This window comes from Malurus melanocephalus, unplaced genomic scaffold, assembly GCF_030028575.1.
Source record: "Malurus melanocephalus ecotype Western Australia unplaced genomic scaffold, MMel_1.1 scaffold_498, whole genome shotgun sequence".
Classification (NCBI taxonomy): Eukaryota; Metazoa; Chordata; class Aves; order Passeriformes; family Maluridae; genus Malurus; species Malurus melanocephalus.
In genome coordinates this window covers 214,482-238,573 of record NW_026623730.1, presented here as the reverse complement: position 1 = coordinate 238,573, position 24,092 = coordinate 214,482, and the positions used below count along the sequence as shown (strand labels likewise).

The 24,092-nt window shown below is 44.6% G+C and overlaps 1 protein-coding gene and 1 pseudogene across 1 annotated transcript; one reads left to right on the top strand and one right to left on the bottom strand.

Moving 5' to 3' along the window:
- Nucleotides 1–144: 144 nt before the first annotated feature.
- On the top strand, nucleotides 145–11,346 carry OAT (ornithine aminotransferase). The gene is made up of 10 exons (XM_057381212.1): nucleotides 145–269; nucleotides 3,832–4,058; nucleotides 4,557–4,781; nucleotides 4,908–5,003; nucleotides 5,621–5,748; nucleotides 7,024–7,146; nucleotides 7,796–7,924; nucleotides 8,581–8,694; nucleotides 9,443–9,587; nucleotides 10,459–11,346. The coding sequence occupies exons 2-10, from the start codon at nucleotides 3,860–3,862 to the stop codon at nucleotides 10,617–10,619; spliced, it is 1,320 nt and encodes a 439-aa protein (XP_057237195.1). The 5' UTR covers nucleotides 145–269; nucleotides 3,832–3,859; the 3' UTR covers nucleotides 10,620–11,346.
- A 5,337-nt stretch (nucleotides 11,347–16,683) lies between these two features.
- On the bottom strand, nucleotides 16,684–23,830 carry LOC130582481 (PHD finger protein 7-like; annotated as a pseudogene).
- Between the last annotated feature and the right edge of the window lie 262 nt (nucleotides 23,831–24,092).

Sequence of the window (24,092 nt, the reverse complement as noted above, 5' to 3'; positions counted from 1 at the left end):
ACCGCCCCTGAGGGACGCGGTGGGCGGGACCCCGCTCGCGCGCACCCGCCAATGGGGAGCCCCCGAGCCAAAGGGCGGTGCGCCAGAGCGGGGGCGGTGGCTGCCAATCAAGCGAGAAGACCAATCGGAGTGCGCGATTGAGGTGATATCACCCGGKCGGGGGCGGGGCGAGCAGCGCTGACAGTGGCCCGCGGCCGCATCCGCCTYTTATCCGCGGGCCCCGGCACCGGCAGCACCTCCGGCACCTCCGGGCTCTCCAGCAGCACCAGGTACGGCCCGTCCGGCCCTCGGGGGCTATTCCTGCCTCTCGCTGAGCCACCGTGCCCTGCTCCATCCCGCGGCAGGGAGGCCGCAGCCGGTTCCGTCGGCAAGGCCCGGGAGCGCTGTCTCTGTGCGGGGAGCGGGGGAGGTGACAGCCCATCCTTCCTCTGTGCCTGTGTCAGCCCCGCTTCTGTCCGCCGTGCCACGTCTTTGCCTCTGCAGTGTCTTTCACCCTGGCCTTGGCGGGGGGATGGCGAGAAGGGTCTGGTATTTCACCGCTGGGTTTATTGCTTTTCCTTGGTTTTTTCTCTTTTGTTTTGCTGGAGAAAAGAAAGCTCAGAGGGGACCTTATCCCCCTCTACAAATCCCTGAAAGGAGGCTGTTGCCAGGTAGGGATTAGGCTCTTCTCCCAGGTAACAAATGACAGGGCTGGAGGAAACAGCTTCAAGCTGTGCCSGGGGAGGTTCAGGTTGGACATAGGAGGAATTTCTTCATTGAAAGGGTGATTTGACATTGGAAGGGGCTGCCGAGGGAGGTGGTGGAATTCCCATCCCTGGATGTGTCCAAGGAAGGCCTGAATGTGGCACTTATTGCTCTGGGCTGGTGACAAGGTGGGATTGGGCACAGCTTGGRCTTGGTCATCTCAGAGATTTTTCCCARCCTCAGYGATTCTGTGATTCTTGTCTGCCAGTCTGGGTGCAGAGCTGCTCCTGTTGTGTGCTGGGCTGCAGAGGTAGCTTGGCATGTCTGCACTGATGTCCTCCTGCGTGTTCCCTTGGGCATTCACCCCTTTGATTCAGCTGGTAAAGGCTGCAGTGTGAATTTGATTCCTCTCTGCTCTATCCGCATGATCCCGAGTGTTTTTATGTGTTAGATAATGTCCCCCATTTACCTTGGGATGTATTTCAGTGTCTATCAGGCCTTGGGTACATAAAGCCATTCAATCTGCAGTCTGCAAGCTCTTGTCTGGATAATCTTGCTCAACAGCTGAGCAATGTTGTTGAAGTGTTTTACAGCTGTGTTTTGAGTGGTTTTTCTATTCTGATGCAAGACCTCTTCCAGTTGGTGTAATTCCCTGGCTTCTGATTCCTGTACTGCCTGCTGCAGTGCACGGTCATGTTTCTCACAGTAATGGGTTTGATTTAATTTCATTTTGTTGGCTTGGGTTTTTTTCCTTATTGTGCCCCTCCCCTTTCCTGAACTCTCTGTTCACTTTGTCTTGCTGATCATCAAACCAAATTTTCCCCCCTTCTTTTASCTCCAGATTCATCTGTAATTCTCAGCTTTACTCTGCCCTTTTCCATGTAATCCTCCCTGCCTTGGCTAAAATGATGTGGCCCTACTTGCACAGTTTGCAGGGCATTTCTCTTCAAGGAGGAAAAAGCCCTTTTTAAAAAAATTTGATGAGTATTTTCCAACCTGAAAGAAGTAAAACCAAGAACTTCAATTTGGGGATCTGTGATCCTTTGTGCAGCAAGGTACCTCTTTGATACAGGGTAGATAAGAGTTTAATTTCTTTGTAACTCTTATTTCAGGAATGTCTGGAAAATCTCCAAAGTCTAGAAGCTTGTGATAGGATTARCTGCTCTGCCATGGAGGTGTGCCAGGGATGTCACTGACCAATAACATTTAGGAGTTAAGCAGGTTGAAATATTGAGCAGTCAGATTTTTTTTTTTGTCTTGCACAGAGATTTTTGTTTGCAAAATCTTTGAAATAACAATCTTGAAAAGTATTAACACAAAGGGCTAATCTTTAACAGCTGGCAACATGCCCAGAGCTGTGCAGCATTCATCTCTTGCTTGAATGGAAATATTGACTCTTCCTAAACACTTGGATTTTGCTGGATGGAGAAAACAGTCTTTTGGCTTTGGTTAGAAGTGAAGAGCAGCAAAGTAATACCTGAGGAGTCTGCTGAAAGAAACGCTCTCTGTTCAAGGCAACACATTCAGGGTGCAGATCTTTTCCAAAATAAATTAGGGATGAATCCATGACTGAATCCTTGTGTCTCGCAAGCAGCCTGAAATAACAGCACCCTTGTGTAAGCCATCCTTGCATTCTCCTGTTGGTATTTAATACCTCTATTTTGGTCAGGTTTTGCAGTGTGCTTTGTTAGGTGGTGCAGCAGTGTTGTCCAGGCTGTTCAATTTGCTGTGGAGTGTGGCACAGAGGACGTTGTGTTTGATAATCAGAGTAACTTGGGATCTGTGATCCTCCTTTAGGGATTAAACCTCTTGCCAGTTTTCTGTGCGATGTTCTGTGAGACCAGAAACCTGAGCTTTGAGAACTCTTGGCTCTCTGCTGTTCCCTGCTGTGAGAGGAGCTTCCTCAAACAGCTTTTAAAGTGCCAACTCACTTCCCCTTCTCTGGGATGTATCTTTATATTCACTGAGGTGCAGGCACAGAGAAGAAATCAAAGTGCATTTGCCTCATGAAATCCTACCCTCAGGTTACCCCTAGATGGTGACAATACACGGTTATGTATTCAGGGGAAATTGCTGAGTTTTGCTAAGAAAATACAGAGTGCTCTAATGAGCAATAATATCTGACATACTCTTACCTTCCATCTGTTGTTTGATTGTGGAATCACAGAGTGGTTTGGGTTGGATGGGGCCTTAAAGCCCACCCAGTGCCACCCCTGCCATGGCAGGGACACCTCCCACTGTCCCAGGGTGCTCTGAGTCCCAATGTCCAGCCTGGCCTTGGGCACTGCCAGGGATCCAGGGGCAGCCACAGCTTCTCTGGGCACCCTGTGCCAGGGCTGCCCACCCTACAGGGAACAATTCCTGCCCAAAATCCCATCCATCCCTGCCCTCTGGCAGTGTGAATCCATTCCCCCTTGTCCTGTCCCTCCATCCCTTGTTCCCAGTCCCTCTCCAGCTCTCCTGGAGCCCCTTTAGGCACTGGAAGGGGCTCTGAGGTCTCTCTGGAGCCTTCTCTTCTCCATACTGAACATAATGATGGTCTTAAAAAGGTTCTATCAGTGAGTGCTCTATGGGTTGGTGACATTTTAAAATCCAGAATACAATTTATATATAAGTCACAAATTTTGCTTCTTAAAGCAGAGCTCAGTTAAAATGAATTAACTATCAAATTTGTTAATAGTATCAGCTAAATGTGTCAGGTGCTTCTTTCCAGTATCACATTATTTGCTTTCTGATTTTGTGACATGATTTGTGTAACAGCAATATGGTAGAAAATGGACATTTCAATGGAACAAGAAGTCTGATGAACTTAACTTTTTTAATGTAGTTTATATTAGTAAATCAGAATTTAAGGCGCAGCAAAAGAGGAACACTTACAGGAAAAATGATGTGACTGATTCATCGACTTAGTGAGTCACACAGTTTAGTTTCCTTTTTGCTTCTGTAAGTRTGCTTTAGAATAGAAGAAACAACTTGTTTGAACTTAGTCCCACATTAATTTATATTTCATCTAAGCTTTCTTGGTTGAGTTGCAAAATMGTTGAGAAACCTGTAATCCTGGCAGTAAAACCACTTCAATCRTGTCAGACATTTCTTCTGAAATGTTCTTAGTGCTAATTATTAACTTTCTTTATTTTTTCCCTGCAGATCTGTACCAGAATTCCTGAACTCCATCATGCTTTCCAAGCTAACCCGCTCCCAGAACCTTGCTGCTCTCTGCCGAGGCCTTCATTCCTCGTTGAGCTCTACTGCCTCAGTTGCTCCTAAAAAAACCGTTCAGGGACCTCCCTCCTCTGATCTCATCTTTGAACGTGAGGCTAAATATGGTGCYCACAACTATCACCCACTGCCCGTTGCTCTGGAAAGAGGAAAAGGTATTTTATTGAGGTTTCCCTGGGCTGTCTGTGTAGGTGGGATGAGMTCATGGCAGAATGATTTTGACCTGATTGATTTCTGAAACTTCGTTGTTTTGGGGTTTTTTGGGTAGGATTGAGGTAATTAATGAAATAAAGACAGCTAATTGTTGATTAGAGGGCTGGATCATTTTGCATAAGAGCACCCAAAAAAATTGTGGTGTCCCTGAAATGACTTATCTGAATAGACTTATCAGGTCTAAATTCTGATAATCTTCAGAATAACTCAGTGAGAAAATTTTCAGGCAACTGAATTTCTTCTATTACCTTGTGTGAAGAGGTTTAGTGTTTATGTGAACAGAAAGAAAAAGGTGCTTTGGAACCTTCTGTACTGTTCGTATATTATTGTTTAATTTAAATTTTCTTTGGTTGTTAATTATGTTAAAGGAGTTTTTTTGGGTTTTTTTTGTTCTGTATCTTCTTTTATTGTGTGCATTGACCATACATTTGTTTTCCCAGGTGTTTATGTGTGGGATGTTGAAGGCAGAAAGTATTTTGATTTTCTGAGTGCTTACAGTGCAGTCAATCAAGGCCACTGTCACCCAAAGATYGTGGATGCTCTGAAAGCCCAGTCTGAAAAACTGACTCTGACATCCAGGGCATTCTACAAYGATGTCCTGGGGGAATATGAGGAGCTTGTCACCAAAATGTTCAATTATAACAAAGTTCTTCCCATGAACACAGGTAAAGAGATATTTTATGTCCATTTTATTCCTTGTCTCTGAGATTCAGTGCTTGTGTAACATTTTCTACTGCACTGGTGGCCTGTTTCACATGCAAGAGGGATAATGGTGCTGCTTTCTGCTTCAGGAGTGGAAGCTGGAGAAACTGCCTGCAAACTGGCTCGGAGATGGGCCTACACTGTGAAGGGAGTTCCAAAATACAAAGCTAAAATCATTTTTGCAGGTATGTAAAGTGTGTGTTATGAGTTGAGGACTTGAGGGTCTGGACACTGATCTTTAGGAGGCAGCCTGAAGTCACATGGAAAGCACAACAAGGCCTCCATGCTCTTTTAATCACACAAAATTCAGTACTTTGTATTCCTGACTGGTTGTTTCTTACGTAAGTTTTTTGTGGATTAATTCCTCAGATTGGTGCCACACCTCTCATAGATTGCACAGTAAGGTTAAGCTGCCCTCTTGGCTTCACCTGCCAGGGCTTTTGTTCTGCATGCCTGAGGTCTTCCAGAAATTGGCATTAACATTGGAGTATAATGAAAATAAAAGCAATGTTGCTGAAGTATTGCTGATTCTCTATTGGGATATTTCCTCCCTTTACCTGCCTGCTCTGCTTGGCTCTAACAGAGGGAATTTACTGGCCCCTAAGGAGACTTGTGATTTTTTAAATTAAAAAAAATTAAAAACACATATACAATTAAAAAGAATCTTATATTTAGTACTCTTTGGTTACAAAATGCTGACAATTAGGACGAGGATGCTAATATGTTGTTAGATAACTCTTAAAATGCATTTCCATTCTGGCTCTTGGTCAGTTTTGTAATAATTCCCCCMTTTTTTTTCTAGCTGGCAACTTCTGGGGCAGGACAATGTCTGCCATCTCCAGTTCTACTGATCCATCCAGCTACGATGGGTTTGGACCCTTCATGCCAGGTTTTGAATTGATCCCATACAATGATCTGCCAGCTCTTGAGGTATCTGGCAATTTATTTGTTCTCTTGCATGAAATAATTTTGCAATATCTTTTTGCTAAATAGCTAGGAAAAYCAGAACTTTATACTTTGAAACGTGCTTTGACATTAAAGTGTATGTACATAGACGTATAAGGAATGTGTTTGCTATAATTCTGTACAGGAATGTATGCAAATTCTGCTTTGGCTTTGATTTTCAGTTTTGCTTCAGGATGTGAAAGGAAAACCACATGATCTGTTTAATTTCCCAGCAGCCTGGTCTYGTGGAAATGTCCCTGCCCATGGCAAGAAGTAGGATGGGATGAGCTTTAAGGTCCYTTCCYRCCCAAAGCAKTCTGTGATTCTGTGACTAGAATTCACTGCAGTTGCAAATATTTATWTCCAGTTTTCACAGCATCCTTAAAACCATGCCAGACTGCTGTTTCACTTTCACAAACTCCTGAAATGCCAGTGATCTGTATTTCCCTGTGTTTTCTGAGATTAATCCTGTCGAGCTGTTGRGGAGGGGTGACCTTGATTAAGTTCTTTGTGAATGAAAAGCTCTGTTCCTGTTGGGTCTGCTTCATACACACTGAGTGGGCAGTGSAGATTGGAGGAATTACAGGACAGAGCTGCTTTTCTCCTTGGAGATGGGTTAGGGGAGACAAAGGTCTCTCATTGTGTTATAGTTGCAGTGTGGAAAAGCTTTCTGGGTTTGAACCTACATCAGGCTACCCATAGCAAAAGGCCTGCAAGTATTTCATGCCTTCATTAGAGCTGAATTCATTCTGCTCATGGGGCAATGCTGAGAAAAGCTACAGTAAATGCATGCTGGGAATCAGTAAATCTCTTTGTGTGGACTTCTAAACCTTTTTGAACTTGATAGTGGAGGAATGTACCTGTGGACTTTGCTTTAAAGTAAAATTGTTCTARAGAGGCTCCATCCTTTTCTGTTTGAGGGAAGAGTTGAGCAATTGTTTGTCTTGCATGGGGTAATACAAAACKGAGGGTATTTCTGAGGTGCTTTATGATCTGATCTGATAAACTGCTTGTCTGGATTTGCAGTTTGCAAGGTTTGTACCTTCCCAAGCAAGCACAGCAGCTGATTTTACACTACAGTGACATAGTGTGGGAGCAGAAGTGGCACTCAGGGGAAGCTGCCTGACAGGAATGTTATTCTCATCCTTTGAGGAAGAACACCAGGGCTAGAATTGGGTTCTGCTACATGMATTTTCTATATTTGACCTGAGTAAAAGCTTTTTCTTGTTGTCTCTTCTCTCCCTATGTCTCATGTCACAGCGGGCCCTTCAAGACCCCAACGTGGCAGCTTTCATGGTGGAACCAATCCAGGGGGAAGCAGGTGTGATTGTTCCTGACAARGGCTATCTCACAGGAGTGAGGGACCTCTGCACCAAACACAATGTGAGGAATTCACTGTAACATTAAACATTACACATTACACACTGTGTTTACTGSTGTGTCCTGTAAAGTCACCCTTGTATGCAAGGTGTGGACTTTTTATGCTATTTAACAATTCCCTTTTCTCTCAGTGGAATAATGCAAGGATACTTCTTGTGCTCCTTGGTAATATCTCACCAGAAAGTATTTCTTAGCAGGGCATATTTGTCACTATTTCTTACTCTTATCACTGATTTTAATTTCTAATGAATGTTCTTCAACTGCATTTATTTTAATTAAACTTTTAATTTCTTTCCTACATTATAAGTTTTGAGTTACCATAACTATTCAGGGTCCTTGTCACTGGAATGCATAATTGCTACCAAGAATCTGTAACAATAGTGRGTCACAGAATGAAACACTGAAGAAAATGGTCATCAGTGGTCTCTGGTTTAAAAATCAGTGGTCTCTATTCCAGCAGAATTCARATTCTTATTTTGCAAGTGCTACTCATAATTCTTTTCATACTTTCAGAGGAAGGCATTGACATATGAATAAAGTTGTCTTCATTACTGTAATACATTAAAAAAAAGTTTTATTGTTGGGATAGGAATGGGAATGAAAGTAATTCTCTGTTCTGTTTGGATTTTTCTTCTTTTTTGTCTCTTTAAAGGTTCTGTTTATAGCTGATGAAATACAGACTGGTTTAGCCAGAACAGGAAAAATGCTGGCTGTTGACCACGAAAATGTGAGACCTGATATAATTCTTCTTGGAAAAGCCCTTTCTGGTGGCTTATATCCTGTGAGTACCAAAGAAATACCAATGATTTAAAATAATATCAAATTACTCAAACATGTGTTGAATAATCATTTTTTTAGTCATCGACACTGAAAACCTGCCAGTTGGAAGAACAATAAATCTGATGTGTGTTGTACTTGGAAATTGTTGTTTGCAAGATTAACTATGATTTATGACCAGACAGTCCAACCTGTGAGGGAGACATAATAAAATAATGGAATACCTAATATGACCTCTGTAGCTGAACAACTGGCATTATTTCATTTGTTTGGCATGCCTGMATGACTGATTTTATCCTCTTGGAGTGACTTAAATTCCTGCTGATTAGGCTGGAAATTACAATTCCTTGAACAACTGAAAGGCTTTCTGAGTTGTTAAACCAAGTATTGAAGCTTAAACCCTTAAAATAATATTCAGTTTGGARAAATGCCTCTCAGCTGTGGTTGCAAGCTGTKTTACCACTATAGCTAWRTGTATTTAAGGGATTAATTATGGGRTTGTCAGAGCTGCTATTCCTGTATACAGAGCTGGGAATGTAAATGTAATTTATCACCATAGGCTGAAAATTATATTTTCCCKAGCCCTGAGGAAAAATATGCTTCAGAGATATTAAAGTTTACCATTCTAAATATGTGAATGTGCTGACCTTCCCATTTTAGGTCTCAGCAGTGCTGTGTGATGATGAAGTTATGCTGACCATTAAACCTGGTGAACACGGATCCACATATGGAGGAAATCCATTGGCCTGCCGTGTGGCAATGGCAGCTCTGGAGGTTTGTGTGGKGATAGAAATCTGGAATCCAAATAAAAAAGGGTGTCATGATCTTTGCTGAAATAAATAATATTATTTTTCATGCTGCAGGTAAAAATCTAGCTTTAAATTAGAATGGAAAATTAGTAGTGCTTATCTATAGATCATAAAACAAATTCTAAATTTTTTATTGGAAATGTGTCCCAGTTCTGGTGTTCTTATGATCTCAATGTTTTAAATGTCAAAATACAATTTATCTAGGGCAAGTTTCAAGGCAATTATGTAAATTGGTCAAATACCTTCATTAATTAAGATACTGTGAAATTGGCTTATTTTACTATGTCAGCAGAGGCTGCTGCTATGGGAGCTTGAGAACAGGTATGTGCAACTGGAGCTCCAACAGAAGCTGAAATGTCCTGTCCAGAAAGTGGAATTTAATTATTTTGTGATTGCTTAATTGACTGCATTGATGCAGGTCACACAGAACGCCTCATCATTACCCCATACACAGACTTGGACAGATTGAGAGGCTTTAGAGGTTTACTGTTCACTTGTAAATAACAAAASAAAAGCAGTTAATTTAGAATAAAATTTCAGAGAGATTATTGTTTCTTGTAAACATGAGTAAAGGCTTCATACCAGCCTTCTGGGATATGCAGGGACACTGCAACAGCTTTTGTGTCTCAGCAGAGAATTAACCATCCCTTCCCCGTGGGACCTAAAACAAATGCAGTRCCCTTGAGCTGACTGTAGATCTTACTTCTCTTTAGGTAATTGAAGAGGAAAATCTGGCAAAAAATGCAGAAATAATGGGTAACCTGCTAAGAAATGAGCTCATGAAGACTCCATCTAATATTGTAACTGCTGTAAGAGGAAGAGGGCTCTTAAATGCAATCGTAATTCGGGAAACCAAAGGTAAGGAAACACAATCACAGCATGGAAAAATATTTTACAACTTAAATTGTAGGTAGGGGATGCCATGTAGACATGATGTTTGGGTTCAAATCATAGCTATAATACTGTAGTATCCACTGAAAATTTATGTAAGTGACTGTGTGTTATGAAAAATAGATTTATTAACTAGAAAGGCTAAACAATCATTTTAAAATTATTTTAATTCATTTATGATTTGAAAATGTTCAGATCTGATGGTGAATCTGCCTCCCAAAAACTACCTTTATCTCTCCTCATTGGAGAAAAACTGTCCCTGTCTGGAACACCAGCTCCTGACAGATTATGAGAGAGAGATTGGTTGTTTCCAGAATAGTTAGAAGAGTCCAATGAATACAGGAGGGTACAAAAAATAAAAAAGTTAACGACTGAAAAAAAAATTGCAAGGATTAATACCTTGAATTATATCATGAAATTGAATATCAAGGTACTTGATCAAGGGATAAAGTGCTGCAGGGAGATGGTGTCAGTTTCTGAGATGATGTGGTAAAATCCAGATTACATAAACATAAACTGTCTGAAGCCCTTGTTCCCTTACCTCATCTTTACATGCTTCCCTTTTTAAAATTCATTTAAAGTTTAACTGAGTGCTGGACAGGCACTGAGCTGTGAAGGAGCAGAGCTGTGTGTTGAGGCAAACCAATGAGGCAGCTTTGGAGCAGTTCTGCTCTGTGCTGATTCTGGAGAGCTGCTCCAAGCGACCTCTCCCTTTGTGAACACCCTCCATCATCCCTCTGCCAGCTGGCAAACAGCACCACGTGCTGCAGGTGTGACACCTTCTGCTGTGCTGGAAATGTCCCCAATGTCCTGTTTTTCTCCCTCCCTCCTGTTGCAGACTATGATGCCTGGAAGGTGTGTCTGCGGCTCCGCGATAACGGGCTCCTGGCCAAGCCCACCCATGGTGACATCATCCGCCTGGCACCSCCACTCGTGATCAAGGASGATGAAATCAGAGAGTCCATCGAAATCATTCACAAGACCATCCTGTCTTTCTGAAAACCTGCCTGTAACAGTCTGGCTGCTGACTGATCCGAGGGGGTGTGTTGAAATGTCTGTGATGAAGGCCTGCTCTTGAAGCAAGCATCTCTCATTCCTTTTATCTAAGAGGACTTGACTATAAAAATGTAGCTGTATCTTTAAATTATAATGGCTCTGTAGAAAATACAGAATGATTTTGAAGACTTTCCAGTCTTGGAATACTTGGAAATAAAGTTGTGTACTTACTGAACAGCTAAGTCGGAATATTTGAGGTGAGATACTTTTAGAACTCTGTTTAATTGTTTAAGTCTTGGCCAAAGTTTAAAGTGTGATTTATATATATATATATTTTAGGTTGCCTTGCACTCTCATATCACTCTCCAAAACATGGCATTTGGCAATTTTTGCCCCTCAGCAAGATGTCTGTAGGATGGAAGCACTTATCCTTGTGGATGAATTTGTGGTTTTCACGTGCAGCTTGAAAAAAAATTTTTTAATGCTGAAGGTTTGACAAACTGGATGTTATGCTGGTGAACTCGAGAAGCATCGAGCTGTGTTCTGTGTGTACAATATTTTGATTGTATGACAAGAGATGCTGTTTTCAAGCCTGGCCTTAGTGTTTGGCTTTGCAATCCTGTAAAACAGATCTGAGCATATAGATCTGTTTTTTTCTGTTACAAAACTTTCTATCATCTGGATGTTTATATTAAAACATGCTTTGCATTAAAAAAAATACGTTGATGTGCAGTGTGTGACTCCAAAAAGAGTAAACCTCATAGAAACTTGAAGTTTTAAATTTTTCTTACCTGGTTTCAGCCACACTAAACCTTGATTAATCATGCAGTGCAAAATGTTCTCTTTTCTGAACATAGGGGTTAAATACAATCACATGTTCAAACTGTTAAGTGGTAAATAATCCTTTGGGATTTGGAAGGCACCTTAGTTCCTGAAGTGACCCAATCTGCTGGTTGGGGTTACAGAATATTTCCTCTTCCTTGCTTTGGGTGAGACAGAAAGATATGTCACCTGTGGCTGAAGTAGGACTGATTCCCATTTGGAAAAGCCTCCTTGTTGCAAGGGCTAATGTGTCAATGGCACTGTTATTCTTGGGGAGAGGAGAAATGGCTGCGTGCGTCCGTACAAACCCCTGGGTAACCTGAAAGAACCAACTGGGGTCTGGAATAGCGGGGGTGGGAGCTTTTAGGAAACAGCCCCTGTCAGTAGATCCCGGAGGGATGGGCGTGGGGAATTTGCTGCAGGCGGGGTATGGGGTGGGCGGATCAGGAAGGGTATGCCTGTGTGGGATCGGAGCCAATGGGGGAAGGAGGAGGGCCCTTGGGGGTCGGGTGTCGGCATAAAAGGAGGCTCCATCCCCTGAACATTCCAGAAACCTTAGCGGGACGTGGCGGGACAGTGTGGGTTGCTCGTAGAGTAGGACTGATTTCTGCAGGGCTCCCGTCTCCTTYGTGGATGCTGGCCTTCAGCAGAGTGGTTCTCCGCACATTAGGAATAAGAAAAAAATTGCAGGAAGGTGTTGCCGAGGAAGTTTGAAATCTCTGAAAGCTGTGCTTATGTAAGCTGATGGGAAAGGAGGGATACCTGGGAGAAACCACAGAGTAAACAAGACTTGCTGGAGCCCTTTCAGAGACCAGAAGAAGTAAACCCCAGGACCTTTGGCAGCACAAAAGTTTGCTTTCTTAGAGTAACAGGGTTGGCAAGGGTGAGGGACATGCTCAGGTCAGTTCCCCTGCCCCAACTGTGTCACTGCGGAATTGCCAAAAAGGGCTGGAGGGGGAAGATTGCAGATTGTGTTTTAGTGTTTCCCTGTTCTCTGTGACAGCGAGTCCCTGCTACACGTGTCTGTTGTGCTGCCATGGTAGTGTCTCTCAGGCCACTGAGAACAGGTTATTTTCTTTCTATACAACATGCTAAAGCTTATGGTTGTTCCATTTATCGTACTTGCTCTTCGTGTGGTTAAAATGCGGTTTTTCTTGAGAGGTGGCATTTTCTAGAGCCCTTGCTGTTCTGCAGTTCCCTGCTCTCCCGTGCCTCCGGTAATGCTGGGAAGACTCAGACAAATTCACGTGGTTTGTTTGCTGTTCTGTAGTTCATGCCCAGSGTTGTGGTGCAAAGTATTTTGAAGACCAGTTCCGAAGCTGTTTCCCCGCAGTGTTTATTTGTGTAATAAGCAGGAATGGCATGCAAAGTTCTGTGGTTTGCTGTACGGATTTGTGTCCTCTGAGATATTTCTTTGGGCAGCTGGTGATCAATTTGAGCTCTGATCTTATCCAACCCACTTTCTGGTTACAGATTTACTAGGTAAAGACTTCTTAGAACTTGAGAAATATTTTTCTCTTTCTCCAGCTGAATCGCTGAGCTTTTAATTAATCTTTTCTTTGTTTCATGAGTCCCAAATTTTTTTTGTAAACTTAYGAAAATGAGAATATGTGTAGCTTTCCCCAAGACAAGTCATCTTAAATTGCCCTTATTTAAGATGGGGTAATKGAGTTTTCTGTTTTAACCTGAAAGCTCTCTGGCTCTCTTAACTAAGCAAGGACTTTAGTGTGTGACTGGAACCAGAGCTGGAGCAGACAAAAGGTTTTGGTTGTTTGGTTTAATTAGGGTTCAATACCAGAACAAGTACAGAATTACATGTATTATTTCAGAAGTGAGGACAGATGACTCAGTACTCTTCCAGACCCTGAGCCTGTCACCAGCTAACCTCTACTTCAGAAATAATAAAAACCCTGTTGGCAGCTGTTTGTGGGTTAGGAGGAGGAGCTGGATGGCCAAGRGGAATGTCAAAGCTATTCTGTGCAACGTGGCAAAATGATAGGTTATCAGAAAGCTTGTCAGCCTTTGGAATATTGTGTCTGTTTTGGGGTTTGCATTGTCATAGAAAGTGGTTTTTGTGTCTTCTGGCAATGCTAAACTGGGATTTGGCCCATTGTCAGTGACAYGGCTTAAACCTCTCAAACTCAAATATAGTTGCCTGTATAACTAATGTGCTTATAAACCTGTCTGTGCTTTTGTTGTCTGGGATCTTAATTAGCCTTAGAAGATTCCTTCAGGGCTTTTATTCCCCAAAAAATGTAGACAGCTAAAGTGCCCTTACCCRCTGAGTGCCAGAAATCCAGTGCTCTGGGGTTTGTACTTGTTCCACTGATTGCTCAAGTGAAGGGAGCTCAGCCAAAAGCTGGTGCTGWGCAAAGTTTAATTCAAAGGAGGCCAAACTGAAAATAATTTACAAATTAGTGTAATATACAGGCTGAAATGAAAAAGAAAATATAGAAGAYGTTTCATAAAATGAGTTTGGTTTTTGCATAACTTTGTAGGAGGTGAAGAAGTGAGAAGTGCAAGCTCAGAGAATGCACTTTCTGTACCTTGCCGTGTATTTTTTTTTAAGTTAGCATTAGCTGGAGATGCAAGTGTGGAAATGGCGTTGCTTTGGTGATAMTTTTTTGCTGCTGTAATTGAAATTTATTTTTTAAATGGCACTTGAAAAAGCTCTGTATTGCCTTAGGTTTCTTTAGCCAGAGTTATACAGCAATAAAACTTTCTAAAGGCACAAATATGTATCTGCAAAATATTGCTTTAAGAATTTGGCTGTAAAGGCTTAATATGTCTCAGTCATACTGCTTGCACATATTTTTGTGAAGTAGCTTCTGATGTTTCTTTAAATCAGGTMTATGAAATGCTTTTCTAAATGAATAGTGACCTTGCCTTCAGTGCTGTGCAAACACAYGGAGTAATCCAAGCACCCCAGAGCCAAACCAGCATTCCTGGGGCACCCAGGGCAGCCCTTGGCTTCACTGAGAGCTTTGTTGGTGGAAATAATGCCCAATTGTGCTGGCACCTGTGCACTTTGGCACAGGAAAAGCGCRTGGGTTTTGGCGTGAAATCGATAAATATATGTACTGGCATAAAAAGAAAAAATTACACTGTTTGTGGGTAAATGTAAACCATGATTTAAGGGCACCATATGAATCACTGAGAGGCAAGAGCTGCACTGTTAACAGGGGCAAATGGGAAAACATACAATGTAGGGTTTCCTTTTTTCCCCACTTCCTGCTGGCAGCTTAGGAACTCTACTTATGGTATTATCCATGAGCTGGGCTCTTCTCAGCTACAAAACCCCATGAATTTGTGTCATCAAACAGTATTTTCTGAAGTTAAAGATTACCAAAATAGATGACTTAATAGGACCCAAGTGCCTGCTGGTCATGACCGGGTAAAGAATCACTTCTTGAACTGTTAGAAATTTTTCCATGATGAAGAAATCTGTTTTGTTTGTTTTTTAACAACAATATTGGCAGATTAATTAAGGAGAAAAGCAGGCCTTAGTTATTTCTTTGTTCCTTTTAAAAATATTTTATATTGTTTTGGCTGCAGCTTCTTTTTCATTTCTTCCACCCTTTTGGCAGCAGGTGGAGCCAGAAGCTCGGCTTTAAACTGAGAATTTGCTGTTTGGTGCAGAGTTTTTGGAGTTCGGGAACTCCTGGGACTTTGCTTTTGGGCTTTATTAATACCAAGGTCTGCCACAAGCTTCAGTCTCAGCTCTGGGCATGACTTCTGTGCATGCCTTTGGCTAATCCTGTGTGAAGGGGATTGTTAAAAGAATTGCTATATCTCTAATGGAAGCACCTTACCGAAAGTATATCCATGAGAGTTCTTGTTTGCAAACACTCTAACTTGCTGCAACKCACTTGCCTGCAAGAGGTCAGGCGTGGGATGGCAAATGACTGAGAGGGACAGCTGAGAGAGAGAAAAAAAGAAGTTTCCCTTCTCACATCACTGAAGTAAAGCAGATGAGAAGGTGCAGATTAGAGAGAGAATTTTAAATATACCTTTAAACATGTGAACTGCTTTCCTTGAGCCTCCCTGTCATGCTTCAGTCCCGAGCAAGAGACTTAACCAGTTGGAGTTGCTGTATTTGTGCAGTAAAAAGAGGTGTTKTGCTGAACATTCCCTCAGCAGAAAAAGCAGGTGAGGGAAAAAATGGCATCAGCCTAGGAAGCAATTAAAAATCCTTTGTAGTACCCTGGTGGGAAGCTCACAGAGCTTCTGTGTTGAGCATCATTTGTAAGGGGTCTTGAGGGTCACCAAATACTTGAAAGTGGTAAGATTCCATTGAATCAYTAAGRTTGGAAAAGACCTCTAAGATCAGCAAGCCCAACCTTACTGCTTTGCATGTCAAACATGGGGGAACAGACTGGAGAAAGGCATAGAAAAATGACTGGGAAAGTGTGGATTCTCCTTGTGTAAAAGCATTATTCCTATTATTTCTGTTATTTCTAGTACTTCTATGAATTCTGTTCTTTCTGTTATTTCCATTATACTTTGGAGGGTGAGGGGGATGAGGGCCTGGCTGACCATGTGTCCTGCTGTGTTTTTCATGGCTGGCTGTAAGGTTTTTTTTGCCCATTGCTGTTGCCTCCAGACGTGTCTCATGCGAATGGGCCCAGGCTGGGAGCGGTTATCTGTCACGGAGCCGTGGAAGATCCATGGAGTTTTGTATGGGTGTTGTGGCCATGCTGCTGGACTGCTGACCGCCAGAATGCCCTCAGAGTACCCCAACACAGCCTGGTGGCAGTGCTGGCCCTGCTTTCAGCAGCGCTCCGGGCTGGCCCGTTGTCAATCCTGCGGTGTTTTGCAGGCAGGCTGTAGGATGTCCTCCCTGAGTCGTTTTCCTCTGGGTATCCTCATTTGAAAGCCTGCTGATGGTGAGAGGGACAGAGCTGGTGTTGACAGGACATTTGCTCTGGGACAGCTGTGATGGCTCCTGGCTGGCAGTGCTGGGGCTGCTTTGTCAGCGCTGTGGGCTGGTCCATCGTCCATCCTGCGGTGTTTTATGGGCAGGCTGTAAGATGTCCGTGATTGCACATCTTCTTGTGGATAGCTTTATTTGCAGGCCTGCTGAGGGAGAGAGGAGCAGCTTCTGCTGTCCAGCACTGTGCCCTGGGACAGCCCCAGCACATCCATGCTGGAAGTTCTGCTGCTCTTAGCGCTATATGCTGGCCCGCCATCCATCCTGAGGCGTTTTGCAGGAGGGCTGTACGTTGTTTGTGAAGCTGTTTCATCCTCAGGGCAGCGCCGCTTCAAGGCCTGCTGAGGGCGAAGGGAGCAGCTGCTTTAGGGGACACCATGGCCTGGGACAGCTGTGTCACCGCCTGGCTGGAAATAACTGGGGCTGCCAAGTCCTGGTTTGCCAGTGGAACCTGCAGAGAGGGGCAGGAGGGTCGTCAGGACCGCCATGCTGGCAGGAGAGGACACTGGCAGGCAGAGCCATCTTGAAGCCAATGACCCTCCTGTCAGGCCCAGGCTGGCCGCTGTCCCCAGCGCAGGGCAGCGGGTGCTTTGGTGCCACCAGTGCCGGTGCCAGCACAGCTGTGGCACTCCCAGGAGCAGGTGGCACTCCCCAAACAGGAGCAGTGCCGATGGGTGCCCTCAGCAGCGCAGGAGCTGCACAGCCATTGTTGCCAGGGCCTGGAGGAGCAAAGGAGGTGCTGGTTGTGAGGCGCAAGTGCCAGAGCAGGGGACAGCCCAGCACAGGCCATGTTCTTTAGTGCTTCATCCCCAATTCCAGGGGGACACAGGCGCCGTTCAGAGCCCAGCATTGCTGCTTTGGCAGCTTACCCTTCTTTCCTCACGTGCTCCTTGCCTTGTGGGCACAAGCATGTTGCGGCATCACAGCGGCCGTGCCTTTGATCTGAGGCTCCAACTGCATTTATGCTCTGCCATGATGACGGTCTGCCGGTGGAGGGGAAGGGGTTGAGGCTCAGCTGTCACAACCTTAGGCAGATCTGGCAGTCCCTGCTCCTCTGCCTGTCCCGTTAGCAGCTTCCTGACGGAGCTGAGGGCAAGGGGAATGCAGCCAGGCCTGCTGGAGCAGTCCCTATGCTCTTATGCCTGTCACCTTGGCAGCTGGAAAGTGAGACCCCAACCTCTTGGAGAGTCGGATCCCCATGGTGAGCATTTCCATCATGAACAGCTCTTGGTTCAGGCAGCGTGGGCATTGGAAGTCAATGCCAGCGTGCAGAGCCAGTCTCTGAATGCAGTGCAGGTGGAAACAGGCGTCCTGGCRCACGGGGCACCCCATGGTTTTGTAGGAGATTTTGTGTTCCAYGGTGTCCAGCAGATGCTGCAGGTGCTGTCCTGCTGTGGGTGGTGCTCCCAGCAGAAGGACCTGTGAGGGAGGTGGAAGAGATGGGCAAGGGAAGGTGAGGAGGGCAGAGTCCTTTCAYGGTGATGGTGAGGAAGGCTCATGAGCTGTTTGGGAGCCTCAGTGTGGGCTCTGCTCCTGTCTGTGGCCATTGGTGGCACCTGTCCCTGTGCCCTGCATGGCCACTAGAGATGGAAGTGGCTTGGAGAYGAGCACAAGGGCTGTGAGGCCAGGGCAGACAGCCCTTACCTGTACACCCCAAAATACTGGGTGACACATTGGCCTTCTGGGGTGGAAGGCAYGCTCACAGCCCATCTGGCAGCAGGTGATGCTGGCCCCCACCTTGTAGCAGATGAAGCAGCGCTGGAAAGRGCACAGCAACCCCCTGAGTGTCAGGATCAGGGATTTGTGGATGTCCGGTGTCTTAGGGTTCCCAGAGCTGGCTGAAGCTCCTGYGTGTGCCCGGGCTGGGGTTTCTCTGCTGGGGTGCAGGAGGAGCTGCCACAGACCCCTCCTGGTRCAAAGCTCCTTGCTCCTGCCAGGTCCTCACCTTCGTGGCTGCCTCTGATCTCATGTCGTGTGTCCCCAACACGAAATTGTCCTGTCTCCTCTCTTGGGAAGAGCCCACTGGCAAGGAGCTGCAGAGCAGAGCAGACCGGGAACTTGTTAGTTCAGGAATAAAGGGCCATCCTGGGCAGAAAGCTGAAAGGAGCCCCATGAGAGCTCACCTGGCAGTAGTTGTGGACACAGAGCTTGAATTTCACTCTCCTGTCCCCACAGATGTCAGTGTCTGCCTCCGTGCGGAGGCACAGCATGCACACTGGACAGAGAGAGCAAATGCCCCAGGCATGAGCACTATGTGGGGCTGGGAAAGTGTCGGTGCAGGATGAACACTGGGGCCCTGCTGAGTCTGTGCTGTGCTGGCTGAAGGGCAGGGCATGGGTTCCCCAGTGGGTTCCACAGCAGGTTCCCAGAGCCCAGCCCGGGTGGGGAGCTCCTGTTTTGCCCTGGCACTGCTCTTTGCAGCTTGCTGACTGTCCTTGTACCCCCTGAGCCAGCAACAGGGAGCTTTGGGGAGGGAGACTTGCTGTCACCTTGCTCCTTGGGGACAGTGTCYGGCTGTGCCACGTTGGATTGGRTTGATGTCGAGTGTCTTGAGCGTGYCTTGCGTGGCACTGCTGGCATTCCTTCTCCTGACACTTGTGCTCCAACCCTGAGTGAAGAGAGGTGTGTGAGATGCCTCAGTGGCACCAGAAACACTGAACTTACCTTTGTGCCTGAGAAGCCTTGGTCAAACTCCTCTGTGATCCTCTCTTTGACTCTGAGGGTTGTGTTGAACAGAGCCCTTTTCATGGCTTAGGCTGGGCTGATGATGTCCCTGGGGCCACTGTGACATGGCTGGCAGTGATCTGTGGGCCCCAGTACAATCCTGAATGATGATGGTCCCACTGGTGGCTGTTTGGAGRGGATGGGATTAAATTCTCGTAGGTCTGAGTTTTGGATTTTTGACTGAAGCAGCTTGTGACCAAAGCACAGTGCTGTGTGAGCCATGGCTGAGCAGCCAGTGCACAGTGCCGGGGCCTCTCCTGCTCCTGATCCCCAGCAGCAGGCTGCTCCCTGTGTGGTTACTTTGCTGATAAGTGATCTTACTAATTATTTTATCAGTCAAAAACTTCTTTAAGGCATGCTGAATTGGGGGACTCTTCAGTTGTGAAAAACCTCTGAAAAACTTTCGTACTCTTGGAGGTCAACTCTCACCTTAATGTTTGCTCACTTTGGCTTTCAGGTGGTTTTTTCTTGGGGGAGTGTACATGTGTAGCATCGTATCATTGTCCCAGCAGTCCCAGAAGACCTGAAGGCAGTGGCTTTGTTCCCTCTTTGGACAGTTGGGATGTGCTGGGGAGCTTCATCTGTGTGCCCAGATGGCACCCTTATCCTGGCCAAATTTTCTATTTCAAGTGAGGAGAGATTTGGTCACATGGAGGGGTGATACCACCATACACACTTCTGATGTGAGAGACATACACAGAAACCCTCAGCTTCTTTTTCACATTCCACACCCCATTGTGAAAGGGCTCTTTCATGTGGAACTAGAAAAATCCAAACCTTGTGTTTCTTGCAATGTCCATTCCATGGGTATAAGCTTTCTTCCTTTGCTATATAATCTCATTTTTTTGCCTCAAATCCTGAATTCCTGACCTGTTTACTGGTGCTGACCTATTTACTGGCCTGCTGAAAGCAGGGGCTGCCCATGCAGTGATCTGATTTATGGGCCACCTTGCAGTCATGCCTTTAGAGCTTTGGCAGTACACACCCAGATTTGGATGTAACCAGGTTTTTTTCTAGCACAGATTAATAAAAATGTGTTTCAAGTCTGTCTGACACAGTTCCGTGGATGGAAAAAAAGAAATAGTGAAGGCTGAGAAGCAGTTGGCAGGAATTGTTTTAAAATCTGCATTTCATAGCAAGCTCATCATCAGCACAGGCCATGTAATGGGCATGATTAAATAGTTTAGTCATAGGTAAAAGCRATGGGAACAGTGATCCTTCATGTTATATCCAATTACATCATTCCTCCCAATGARATTCAGTGCAATTCCCAATATTTTCCTTTAGGAAATACAGAACATAAATAAAACATTCTGCTGTGTAGCAAATGGCAGCAGCAATTTTTGTAAGATGTAAGAAAGAATAGTTTTGTGAGGAAGTTTGGAGTGAATATTTTGCTGTTCATTTGTATTCCTTCTTTCTCCAGGACAACTGGACTTCACCAGGATATTTTTCCTTCCCCCAGCTCTTCCTGTGCCTCATCTGTTACATTCTTAAGGTCACTTAAAAKAAAATTTCATTCATTATAACTTCATCACCTTTAATTTCTAAAAGGTCTGTCTAATTATTCCCTGCAATACCTTGGGAGAGGCACCTCAGACATTCTTGAGACTATCTGGGAAGTTTTGGGCGTGTTTGCCGTGTCTGGGTGGCATCCAGGGGACTGCTTTTACAGATGAGTTGATAACAGATTTTTGCCTGGGCGCTGCAGGGATGGTRCAGTTCTGCCAAAATACCAAATGAACATGCCTGGCATTGCATTTCCTACCTGCAGACCCAGCAATGCCAATTTTCCTGAGGGGCAAGGGGAGCACATTTCTGTATATTTTCCATTCCACTTTTCCAAATCTACATTTCTGTATATTTTCCATTCCACTTTTCCAAATCTACATTTCTGTATATTTTCCATTCCACTTTTCCAAATCTGTGAAAGACACGAGGTGGAGGAATACCCCAGGCTTTTTTGTTACCTTTAGCTAAACTGTTTGATGCCTCCTGATGACATTTCATTAAGCACTAAACTGTTGGACCTGGTTTTCCTAAGCCAGACAGAAGACAKCAGAAGCAGTCCATTAGACTGGCTCTTACTGCATTGCCTGATACTCTCCCCAGTCCAAATTTCTGTTCTTTTAAACCAAATYATTCAAGAGATGATGGAAATTATTKGCCCTATGGAAAGTTTATCCCAGCATAGGGCTAAAGGCTTTGAAACAAACCTTTTTTCTTAAGTGTTGGAAAAATGTGGCCTTTACTGTAGACTGACAAAACTCAGCAGATCTTTTTTTTTTCTAAGCTAGAAATGAGTGTTAATCACAGGGCAGGGATAGGATGCCAGGGAGAAGGTTATGGTTTCTTGGGTCTGTGTAGAAAAGTCTGCTTTTTTCCCCATTGTCTACTGATCCCAGCTGGTTTGTGTCACCTCCAATGGTTTGCAAGGATTATTTATTTCCACTACTTGTAAACCATTTTCCTCTGTGCAAATCTCCCCTCAAAATGACCTTTTCTTYATATACAGATTACTCAGCCCAACATCCTCTCAGGCCTAGGATGCACTGTGACTGCACCCTCTGTTATCATTTCCCAGATCTCATGTGTCTTGGTGTCCTTTCCTGGGGGGAGCCTTATGATAAAAATTAMTTGTCTGGAGTAGTGGTGTAATAAATCCGTTTTAAGAAATGACCAAGTAAATGAACAGCAAAATTCAATGCTGCCTGGTGCTAAATACTGCTCTTCCAAGATAYCACAGAATCCTGGAGTGGTTTGGAGTTGCCTTGGCCAAAGTCTCCCTCCATCCTCCTTCCCAAGGAGACAATCTGAGCTATGCCAACAGTCCCAGTTCCAGGTAAGCAGCTGTACCCCTCCCTACCCTCAGACAAGCCAGTGTAACTCAGTAAATGGCCCACGTTTGGAACATTCCTGATGAATGCTTGGGCTTGCATGTTCTGACTCAACACAGCAACTCCTTTCTCATCAGGTGCCTGGGAGTAGTTATTTACAGACCTAYAGGGCAAAAAAAGAAGAGATTGATGTGCTCATGTCAGCTCTACCCTCACCAAAATGYTGTAAATGCTACTGAGGCAGTGGTGGAGCAATCTGAAGATAATACATCTAGTGATAAATTAATTGCAATTTAAAGTTTGTTGGTTTTCCTTTACAAATCCCAAAGAGAGCAAGAGGTGCTATATATAACACAGATGGTATTGTTAGGCAAGGAAATAGAATTTACAAAGCTTSCAAGGATTCCAATCTGGGTGAAGGAAAAACTGTTAATGGAGCAGAGGTGAGGGCTGGATACTGAGAGAATCATTAAAAACTGATGATTTTTTTCATTGCTTCTATGTCTGTATTGTCTGCAGGGACATGAGCTTCTCCGCAGGGATTTTATGGAAACCGTGCAGAGTTTTATTTCTTTAGGGAAGAGTTTTCAGAAATGCACTTCTAACCTCACCCTCATTTTATCTCCCTGTCTGCACATTATCTGACTGCTCCGAGGCTGTAGTGTCTTAGAGTCCAGTCTGTTTGGCTTCTTCTAAAATGTGCCCAAAGTACCCAAACAACAGCTCCTGCATGTCAGTGCCTGTGTGTGTGTGTGCAGAGCCTGTGTGCTTCTCCCTGTGATCATGTCCTGGCTGAGGAAGAGGACAGGCTTGTCCCAGCAGGCTCCTCCAGTGCCTCTGCACATGGCCCTGWGTGGAGTCAGTGTTCCCTCACAGCCCAAAGCATGAATCATGCTGAGCCTGTSATCCAGCACAAGCTCACATACACATGATGAAGGCACTCTTAATTCAGGGGGCCTCTTAATTCTCCCTCCTTATAACCTTAAAACAGAGGTGATTGTTGCAGTGATGCTGCACATCCCTTGGCTTCTGTCCTCCCTTAAAACATGTGACTTGTGGGGCACCTCTCGAACAGTAACCTTTCATTTCTCACTAGATATTTTCAACCAAACCAGAAATTTAATTTATCCCGTACAGGGAGTCTTGAATAGAAGTCCCAATATTCTGCTTTCTTCAGAAACTTGTAATAGGAAGAGTAGTTTCTTTTCAATGTTCCTGTTTGCTTCTTTTTTTTTCTTTCATGTCAGATGAAATATCTACATAAAAATTGATCTTAAGGTACTTGTAGGTAATAACCAGAAGCTGGAGGCAGGTAGTGGGCCAGAAAGGAGATTATTTGCTTCTACAGCTGTTGGTCCTGACCATGTATCCCTATACACAGGCCATGGTTTCTGCCCAGGACACCAAGGAATGAATCCCCACCTGGGCTCCTACAGGCAGCAGATTCCCTCAGTAGGACAGCAGACTTTCATRTTGCTCTGGAGTGGAGCTGAACACYTTTTAACTYTTGGATGATGGTGTTTCATCTGCAGCTCCCCAGTGCTGTCAGCAAACTTCCTTTGCTCCATGCTCTGCAAAATGCAGCTCCTTGTTTATCCTTCAGTCACACTGGTGCTGCCCAAGTGGCCCTGGGTCATGGAGGAGGAAATGTGCTGTTCCAGAGCTCTGCTCCTGAACTGACAAATGAACACCTTCACAAAGTAAAATACTTGGCAGTCTAATACTGTTGGCAACACTTCTCCACACTCCTATAATTAGACAGGTCCTAACTGAACTATGTGTAGGAGTCTGGCTGCGTCTGGAAATAATAGGTTTATTCTCTAGATGCCATTCTGCTGTTCTACTCTAAGTGGGCACTGAGTATTTTTCTTTTTTACAATGATYATTCATTCTTACTGCATGCCTAGATTTCATCCACAGCAGCCTTCCTCCTGCTCAGTGTTTCCCCCCAGAATTACCATTTGCAATAACCTGACTTCAGAATAAGTTTCTGGAGAAGCAGTAGAAGTTTGGGTGTAATCAGCTTAGAGTTGTTTAACAGGGCATCTCACTGCTAATATTTGGTGATACTTGGGCAGGATACAATAATCACAAGATCATGGAATATCCTGAGCTGGAAGTGACCCACAGGATTATCCAACTCCTGGCCCTGCCCAGGACACC